The 10,457-nt window shown below is 38.5% G+C and overlaps 1 protein-coding gene across 1 annotated transcript; it reads left to right on the top strand.

Annotated features, from left to right (window-relative positions):
- Window positions 1-1,675: 1,675 nt before the first annotated feature.
- LOC121421419 lies at window positions 1,676-8,995 on the top strand. Its single transcript, XM_041616114.1, has 5 exons — window positions 1,676-1,914; window positions 3,815-3,909; window positions 5,418-5,628; window positions 5,848-5,913; window positions 7,913-8,995. The coding sequence occupies exons 1-5, from the start codon at window positions 1,839-1,841 to the stop codon at window positions 8,398-8,400; spliced, it is 936 nt and encodes a 311-aa protein (XP_041472048.1). The 5' UTR covers window positions 1,676-1,838; the 3' UTR covers window positions 8,401-8,995.
- Window positions 8,996-10,457: the final 1,462 nt, after the last annotated feature.

Raw genomic sequence — 10,457 nt, 5'->3', positions numbered from 1 at the left:
ATACACATCCAATCTATTTACTCATATGACACGCAAATTGTCCGGGAATGATAACTGAAATATTTTGAAGTATTTTTCTTCATTATGAAAGCAAAAGGAAACAAAATAGTAAACATAAGAAATAAAAACAGAATTTTTAAATTTTGGCTCCGCATAATTTTAGCACAGCTAGACCGTGGTCTAAGTTAAACCTGACTTCAGAATACGGGCCTATGTCTAAAAATGTTTAAGTATCCATTATGATAGAAAAATATATGTAAACAAAGATATAAGACTTACGATAAAACCCCAAAAGAGAGAATATACAAAGTTGACCTTAAACTGTTAATGAGGTTTAACAGCCAGAAAGGGAAAACGTTTTGTTCTTTATGATATCGTACGTTTCCTGTTTTTCATTATATCCTGTTTTAAACTAAATGGGGTGTTATTCAAAATTTTCTTTTTGTTCAGTGTTTTGCTATTGCTGGGATAATATATTATCAGGCTGACTGAGTATAAGGTCCCTCCCCCCCCCCGTGGGGGGTTCTGTCGATCATTACAAGGTGGACACCACTTAAGTACACACAACAAAAACTGTGGTGTTAATCGGTGTACATAGAGGACCACACCAGTTATTTTACACCAATATAACACCGGTGTTAAATTGGTGGTGTTAGTTTTACACCTGTAGGTGTTATTACAACACCTTTGGTTGTTACATTTACACTCTTCGGTATTATGTTCAATCTCTAGGGTGTAATTGTAACACCTCAGTGTGTGGTCCTCTATTAACACCAGTTTGTGTCAGTTTTAACACCACAGTTTTACAGTGCAGATGGGCGGGAGGGGCTTAGGGCCATGACCCCAAAATATTTCATGACCAAGAAAAAAAAAGACTAAAGGAAAGAAAAGCAAGAAGGGCAAAATATGATTTTATTTTCTTTCAAACTGTCAATGTCAAGATCTATCTTAAGTTTCAATTTTGTTCTGGGAAAATGTCTCAGGTTTTACGCGCTCGCAACTTTTATTTTTATTTTATTTTTTACAAATTTTGGCCGATACGCTATGTCTGGGCTTTGCAAATGGAACCTAAAGAAGTATCAACGTTTGATAACTGGCCCGATATCAGGGTACCCTAAACAAATATTTTTTATCTAGTATTCCCACCCAAAAATATGCGTGATATATCATAATTATGCGTGATAGGTTGAGATGTATACCCTTTTCACGTATCGATCATTGAGAAGTAACCTATTTCCCGTTTTCCGATTTCAGCAATATTAAAACCCTTTGCACTGTACGAGCTGATTTCGCCAGGCTGTGAAAAAAAATAAATCATTTTCAAACGCTTTAATGGGTAAGCGTGATCTCCACCTCCCCCACCCCGTTCAAAAAGGGGGGGGGGTTACTATTGAAATATAGAGGGGAAAAAGCGAAATAACAGATTATCATTACTCAATGTAGTATCTAGAAAACTTTGAAATTGAAATTTATGTTAATACTCATCTGTCCATTTTTTTATTTCTTTTTATAAATACACGCCCGCCACTTGGCACTTGCACTGGCAGATTTTTTTTTAAAGAAAGTTGCACCTGTGGCAAAGTACAGCGAGTGTGGGAGTTCGTGTCAGTGCGCATGCGCCATGGAGCAGGAAGAATGGAATCCGAGAATGAACCCCCCCCCCCTCGATGCCCCGATGTCGGCTTCATAAAAAGTTCTGCACATCAGTATATATTGAGAGCGGCAATGTCAATCATTCATAAACTCTTTTTGACTTTTCGGCATAAACAAGATTAATTGGTCTCTGTAATCCAAACGTTAGTGTCAATTTGAGATCCTTGAGGTGACTTTGGTGCAATATGGCCATATCATATTTTCTGATCAGTTTACTGGGATGCTTTCTTTGTGTAGCTACAACTTCGCCGATTAATCAAGGTAAACTAATGGCATTTATAATACATTAGATGTTTGAACATATTTTTATAATAAAGTGGAGAAGGTGCATTCATTGAATGCGGCCATGCAAGGATCCGATGACCGGGGTAATAATTTGTCTGTAAAGCTCTTAGAGACGTCGTTCCGATGTATTAAGCGCTATATAAATGAAGAATATCATTAGTATTATTATTATTATTACAATTAGGACTCTGTTGAAGGTATACTTACTACGGGATATGGCTCATTATACGCAAAGGAAAATGAAATTTGCATCGCGATCCAAATTTCGATTTTAGAAATTAAAAAAAAATCAAGTTGACGTTCTCTTGAGCCAGGAAGGAAAAACCGAGCAAAAGTTTGATTTTGAGGACAACGAAATCTTATATTGCTGAATATGAATTAAGATAAATGGTGATATCAAGAAGCTTTAATATAACCTGACTCTTGTTTCACAGAATGTAGAAGAATATTTTAGTCGCATGTGCTGTGTGTACAGGTGACGTGAGTGTGTGCATGCATGATGGTGGAGATCATAGGCAGCGGAAGCGGGGGGGGGGGGGCGGGGGGGGACAGTTACCCCCCCAAAATTGAGGTGGGGGGACAGCCCCCCTAAATTTTTAGTTGATAACCTTTTTTTTTGCTTGTAAATTTTGTTTCCTGCCTCCCCTAAATTCTGTTGGACCCCCTAAAAATGTTCTTGTCCCCCCCCCTAAAATTTAGGTTGATGACCTTTTTTTTTGCTTGTCAAATTTTTTAAAAAGATGAGGGATGAAGGTTATGTCACAAGCGATTATGTTATGTCATAAAATTATCAAATAATATGTGTATTCGATGTTTGTCTCATAATGCGCATAATCGGGGAAAAAAGTTATATTCAAATTACTGTTGCATAGAAGAAAATTAATAATTCAAATTCATGTATTGTTTGAAGTTTATATCTGACATCATCTTAATCATCCTAGTATGTCAAGTTTGATAATGATAATAATAATAATATGCAACATTTATCATGTGCTTAATACAAGGCTTCAAAAGCGTTGCATACTATTACCGCGGATTTAGGAAGACTACACTGATCGGTACTCGAGCATTCGAGGAATTTCTTCCTACCGAGTGTCAAGTTCAAGTTCAAATTTATTCAAACCAATCAAGAACAAGAGACATATTACATAGTTTAACAAAAATGAGAATACATGATAGGTTTGGGACCCCATAGAAGCAGAGCTTGTGAGAGGGGCCCCTTATAAAGTACATTACAACAATAATGAGATGAAAAAATATTTACAATGATAATCTAAAGAGTAAATAAGAAAATACATACAAACACAACACGCACACATACACACAACACACACACACACCCTCACACATATGGTCCATTTACTATACCTGAGTGAATAGTGGCAGATGTAGTAAAACGCCTTGCCAAAGGACGCAAGTGCCATGGCGAGACTCGAACCCCGGACCTTGTTGTTTGAAGTCCGGAGGCTTATCCACTGAGCCACAACACATCTACAATGCTTATTGCGATATCTACTAGGATAAGTATTTGAATGAAGCACTTTTAAAAAATATGACCAATTCAATTCATGCGATGGTCACGCGTTTCTTTGCTATCTTGAAGATACAAAGCGCTGCTACTATTACCCTGGCCTTAGTTGTGCTGCTTTACAGGCGCTAATTATTAAGCATTCAAGAAATTCCTTCCTACCTCACCTGGGTTGAGAACAGCACGTTGTTGGTAAATTTCTTGACGAAGGAAAACATGCCATGGCTTGGAATCGAACAAACACCCCTCATACTGAAAGACAAGAGTCATAACTTCTAGACCACGACGCCCCCACAAACAACCCAATTGGCTGTAAGTCAATTATGTCCTCTCTATTGATTATTACAGATGAGGCAACAACCGCAGAAAATCTGGCAGAACTTTCTAAAGATTTCCATGAATTAGTGAGCGTATTGAGACAGATAATTCCCGGACTTCATCAGGTAAAGTCAATTAATTCCGTTTATTTCTTACACAAAGATCTCATGGCATTTCGGTGTCACGACATAATTATGCTCCTGCAACATTTGTTCTTGTCTTAATATGTCGCAGGGCATAGAGGGTTAGATTGTAGTCGAGTTTCTTTTGGTTTAGAATAATATAAAGATAGGGATTAGGGTTTATATCATTTAGGAGGTAAGATTTTATGTTTAGCGAGCAGATTTTCTATCGTTGCAATTGTCGCCGGAGCAAATTTCTCGGAACCGTAATTTTCACTGTTTTTAACTTCGCAGTTCCGTGGTATGGATAGAAGATTTCTCATTACAGGACACGAAACCTTCTCCTTTACCAAAAAAAAATCATCTTTACTGGACATGAATATATAGAGGAGAACGCAGCTGTATGTGAGATAGGAATCTACGTCATGCATGGACAAGGGGGCAAATTTGAATTCTAATGGCTGAAAAACTATCCAATGACCGCTACACTTTTGCAGTATTCGAATTTCATTGATACACTCTAAAAATATTGGGTGAAAATGCTCCATGGGGGTAAATATGTGTCCAACCAATATTGGGCATTTTTATTTATCCGGTGTGATAAAATTTTGCCCATTCTAAAGTAATTGCTGCTTATTTTCTAACCTTACTGGAAAGTATGCGTCCCGCATTGGGTAAAATACTGCCCCGGATTGGTTGGAAACGTAAATACCCTCGTGGTGGTTGTTTACAGTTTACTGAAATATAATAATTATTGCTAACTCTTATCCAAAGGTTTTGATGGGCTTTGTTAAAGGTCAAGTCCACCACAGGAAAATGTTGATTTGAATAAATAGAGAAAAATAAAACTAGCATAATGCTGAAAATTTCATCGAAATCGGATGTGAATAAGAAAGTTATGACGTTTTAAAGTTTCGCTTATTTTTCAACAAACAGTGATATGCACAACTCGGTGACATGCAAATGAGATTGTCGATGATGTCCCTCACTCACTATTTCTTTTGTTTTTTATTGTTTGAATTATACAATATTTCATTTTTTACAAATTTGACAATATGTACCAACCTGACTGAACCGTATGGTATTAAACAATGCTTATTCCATATGTTCAGAGAGGAATTGTTTTCGTTTCACTTGACAATGAGGAGAAAATTAGAATTTTCTAATTTCATACAATAAAATACAAAAGAAATAGTGAGTGGATGATGTCATCAGTCTCCTCATTTGCATACCGACCAGGATGTGCATATAACTGTTTTTTCGAAATCAAGCGAAACTTTTATATGTCATAACTTTCTTATTTTACATCCGATTTCGATGAAATTTTTAGTGTTATGTTTGTTGGATTTTTCTCTTTTTATTCAAATAAACTTTATGCTGGGTTGGACTTGTCCTTTAAATGAGCATTATAATATTATTGTAAGTTCCTTCCGATTTACTGATTTTTATATGTTTTGATAATACTTTTCATTCATCTTAATATGTCTCTATTTGCTTCGTACGATCATCAGTCTCAAGAACCCGCTTTGGAAACAATCGGAAATGGCAGCACCGAAGAGCTCCGAGACTACCTCGTGAATCACTTTAAGGTTCGGAACCGCCGAAGTAGCGATACGGCACTCTCGGCTCTTTCCGGTACATTTACGAACGAGTCCGACGCTGTGACCGGTGTCAGCGAGCTAAATCGCATTCTTCTCAGCTATCATTCGCTTACACCAGCAGGTGATAATCAAATTATATATATTTCTTTTTGAATGAGATGATACACAATAAAAAAATCGTAAAATATGTGTCAAGTAAACCAATGTTAATTATCATTTTACCATCTTTATTAAGCATCAACGATATTAAGTCATGGTAGATCAGCTATGACTAGACAAATATCAGAATATGAATACTTTTTCGTTAATTCCCTGTTATTTGCTTATATACTTCTTTTAGGTGGCACTATTTATACTCACTGGGGACGAGACGATTGTCCCAACGGGTCAGAACTGGTCTATTCAGGTAGGTCATGGAACAGTGCCATTTTAGGACTTTTTATTTATACCTTTACTCCTATAGGGGTCCTTTTTAAGATTTGCATGTTGGGAGGAATAGTAGGAAATAAATGATTACTAAGTCAGTTCAGTGAATCATTAATGAAGTGACACTGAATAATTGAGAAAAAAAATTGTATTCGTGTGTGTGACAGTACGTGGATGTGTATAAGTTGTGCCTGAAAGAGGGTTTGTGGTATCAGCGAGGGTGTGTATCTGGCAGCGAGGTTGAGCGTAACGGGATGTGTATGTGTGTGTGTATGGGTGTGCAATAGAAATTGGGCGTGAGAAAGGGTGTGTGATGTTAGTGAGGGTATCTGTGCGTAAGAGGGTGTGTGGTGTATTTGGGTGTGTGTGTATAGGGGTGTGCATGAAAAGTTGTGCGTGAGAGAGGGTGTGTATATAGTGACGAGGTTGTGCGTAAGAGGGTATGTGGGTGTGTGTATAGGGGTATGCATGACAGGTATGTGCGTGGGAGAGGGTGTGTGATGTTAGTGAGGGTGTGTATCTGGTGACGAAGTTGTGCGTAAGAGGGTGGTGGTGTATTTGGGTGTGTGTATAGGGGTGTGCATGAAAAGTTGTGCGTGAGAGAGGGTGTGTATATAGTGACGAGGTTGTGCGTAAGAGGGTATGTGGTGTATGTGGGTGTGTGTATAGGGGTGTGCATGACAGGTATGTGCGTGGGAGAGGGTGTGTGATGTTAGGGTATCTGGTGACGATGTTGTGCGTAAGGGGGTGTGTGGTGAATTTGTGTGTGTGTATGTGTATAGGGGTGTGCATGAAAAGTTGTGCGTGAGAGAGGGTGTGTGGAAGAATGTGGTGTGTATCTAGTGACGATGTTGTGCGTAAGAGGGTGTGTGGTGTATTTGGGTGTGTATGTGTATAGGGGTGTCCATGAAAAGTTGTGCGTGAGAGAGGATGTGTTGAAGAATGGGGTGTGTATCTAGTGACGAGGTTGTGCGTAAGAGGGTATGTGGTGTATGTGGGTGTGTGTATAGGGGTGTGTATGACAGGTTTGTGCGTGAGAGAGGGTGTGTGATGTTAGTAAGGGTGTGTATCTGGTGAGGAGGTTGTGAGTAAGAGGGTGTGTGGTTTATTTGGGTGTGTGTATAGGGGTGTGCATGAAAGTTTTGCGTGAGAGAGGGTGTGTGGAAGGGTGGGGTGTGTATCTGGTGACGAGGTTGTGCGTAAAAGGGTTTATGGTGTAAGGGGTATGTATGAGAGTGTGTGGTGTTAGTATAAGTATGGGTGTGAGAGAGTAAATGTGTTGTGGCCGAGTGGCTTAAGGCACCTAACTAGACATGACAGTCCGGAGTTTGATCCCATCTCCGGCATCTTCAGCAACACATTTATATACGCCGATCCTTTATATACAAATGAAAATGTTTTAGGCATTATTCTTCACAACTTATGTGGATGCGACAAGGCAAACGTGTAAGTGTTAGAGTGTGTTAGTAGGATTGCAAGGGAATGAGGAAGAGAGAGAGAAGAGGGTTAGAAGATTCATGAAGTTGCAACTACTTCGGCCTTCTCTCTCAAAAAAATCTAAAATCTTGCAATTTGGTAAATCATTCATTTAAAAATTCATATCCCGTCTACTTTTTAGAAGTGTATAGTTAGTGTTGTAGTAGTATAATTCAATATGATGGCGCTCTTTATTCTCTTGATTAATCATATTTAAAAAATATTTAAATACTACTACTACTACTACTACTGCTGCTGCTGCTACTACTACTGCTGCTGCTACTATAGTAGCTGCTGCTGCTACTACTACTACTACTACTACTACTACTACTATTACTATTACTACTACCACTAGTGCTACTACTTCTACCGCTGCTGGTGCTGCTATACCGACTTCTTCATGTCTTTCGGTGATATATTGCGTTGCTTCATTATGTTAATGTTAAGTCGTCGATTTGATGCCTTTTCATATCTTTGATTTACATTTGAATTTGATTTCACAGGAAGTACAGCAGGAGCCCACTACAGCCACACTGGCGGTGGTGTCAATTACCTTTGCCTCCCCAAAGAGCCCATCTACAGTGAAGTCGAGACAACGGCCCACGGGACGCGATCCCTGCTTTACAGCGCAGAGTACGAGACGAGCACTGCCCAAGTCCTGCAGGACCTCCATGACCAAACCCCAGCCTGTGCCATATGCAGAGCTCCACCAACCAGGCTCACCAAGATCATGATTCCAGGCCGTAACGACTGCCCGTCTTCAAAATGGCGCCTGGAATACAAGGGCTACCTCATGTCGAGTCTGTACTCTCACAAGACCAGGACCGACTTCGTTTGCATGGACGAGGATGCAATGGGAGTTCCTGGAACGACCGGAAGTCAAGATGGGGCCCTTTTCTACATGGTGGAGGGTCGGTGCTCCCCGGGAGGGATACAGTGTGGGCCATACGTGAACGGATACGAACTGACGTGTGCTGTTTGTACAATTTGATTCAGCTAAAGACAAGACTTGAATGGCGCTATAAAGATCCCAAAATGAAATTTAGGATCAAAACACCAAGGGTCAATTTCGACACTCGCCTGATTACCAAAATAATTTCTCAAGGACATAATTTTATTCAAACCTCGGGCAAAAATACGTACACACCCAACAAAATTGTGTCAGCAAAGACATGTATAAACCCATCTGAAATTTCAGAAAACAATTCCCCCCCCCCAAAAAAAAAATTTAAAAATGTGAGAGAGTAAATTAATTGAATAAGGGCAGGCGCACGAGCAGTGCATGGTATTGAAATTTAGTATTTAGGTATTGCCAAATTCAAACTATTAATAATCGATTTCGAGCATATGGATTGCATTTTGAAATATTTTCAGTTTTTATTGAAAGGTGTTATTAGAAATGCTTTACTGAATGTTTTTGTTTGTATGCTTTATTTTAAGACGTCAAAGAAATAAAAGTGGAATGGTGGAAAATAAATCAAAATAAAATGTTTGCAATAAGCGAATTTTCATTAACATGATTGAATGATATGATTATTATTATTTTTTTTTGCAAATGGATGAATGAAAACTTAGATAACCTCTGATATCTATACATTCACGAAAATGACACGATGCAATATTTTGTTCATTTTAAGATATATTGTTTATCATGAACAGATTACGTTCTTGTTACGCTCTAAAAAGTGGTAGCGAGCATATTTTAGTGACTGAAAAGCACTATTCCGATTCACGACCAATGGCCTTTAGCTGCTTATGTCAAAATTGTAATAGCAAATTTACAAAATTTGCTTATTGCGTTGAGCTATGCATGTTATTATATTCTTAATGAAATATATTTCAATTTTTATTTGGATTCTTATCTGGATTATAGTCATTACTATTTCACTTAATATAACTATAGGCCTATCTATAATTATGTATAAACAATGATTTCAATTGATAGTCTAAACTCTATATTCCAAGAGTTTAAAATAAATTCAGATCGGCTGTGAATGGTGACCAGCCGAATTTTTACTTTTAAATCTCAAAAAGATTTGAATTCAAATCTGTTAGATCTATATCTAAATCAACAAGGTTTAAATCTAAATCAAATATTCGTCTGGTCACTATTCACAGCCGATCTGGATTTATTGTAAATCCTTGGAATTTAGCATGGGCGGAAAACCCAGGGGACAGGGAGACGTGCCCCCCCCCCCCTACTCAAAATAGTAGGGGGGGACACAATATCAAATGTCCCCCTACTATTTTTGGTCTTTTATATGATGGTAAGTTCAAAATCGAAATAAAACGCATTTTAGGACGATATGACCTTACTTTTCGGATGATAACTTTTTTTGTTATTATATCAAACTTATTTTCGTCGAAATGACCTGAATTTTTTTTGGTCAAATTTTCCAGCCCCTTGTCCCCCCTACCTTTTGGGAAAGATTTCCGCCCCTGGAACTTAAGAGTGTAGTATTTATCAACTGGCCATCAGCACAACGTGGGAGGAGCAATTTACAATCAAGACACGATTACAGAACAAAATTACATCTAGATAGGTATAGGGTACATAATTAAAGGGCCGAATGATTGACTTGCTTCAATAATGGAAATTAACTTGCAAGATATACATATATATGACCGGTGTGTTGGCTCAGTTGATAGAGCGTCCGTCTCACAACCGGGAGTTTGGGGGTTCAAACCCCGGCCGCGTCAGACCAAAAGACGTTAAAAGATGGCAGTTAATGCTACCCTGTTTGGCGTTCAACGATTAGAGCCTCGTCGATCTGGCGCTGCAGAGCGGCTGCCGGGCCCAAGATCAATTGGGCAAAGCAAACTTTTGGAGTACTTCATTTCATGTCTATTTCAAACAATAAAATATGGATTTTCATTTTCATGTACATGTATTTCATGAGGTGATAAAAAGAGATAGATAAAAGATGGATTAACGGAGAGAAAATGGGGAAAGGAGGGCAAGGGCGAGCTATACTGGAGTAAAATAGGAAGAAAAAGTTGATAGAGGGAGCCAGAGAGAAATAAGAGGGAGAGAGTGGTGAAGGGTAG

Source organism: Lytechinus variegatus, chromosome 9, assembly GCF_018143015.1.
Source record: "Lytechinus variegatus isolate NC3 chromosome 9, Lvar_3.0, whole genome shotgun sequence".
Classification (NCBI taxonomy): Eukaryota; Metazoa; Echinodermata; class Echinoidea; order Temnopleuroida; family Toxopneustidae; genus Lytechinus; species Lytechinus variegatus.
Note: the sequence above shows the minus strand (reverse complement) of the source record. Positions and strands in the feature narration are given on the sequence as shown.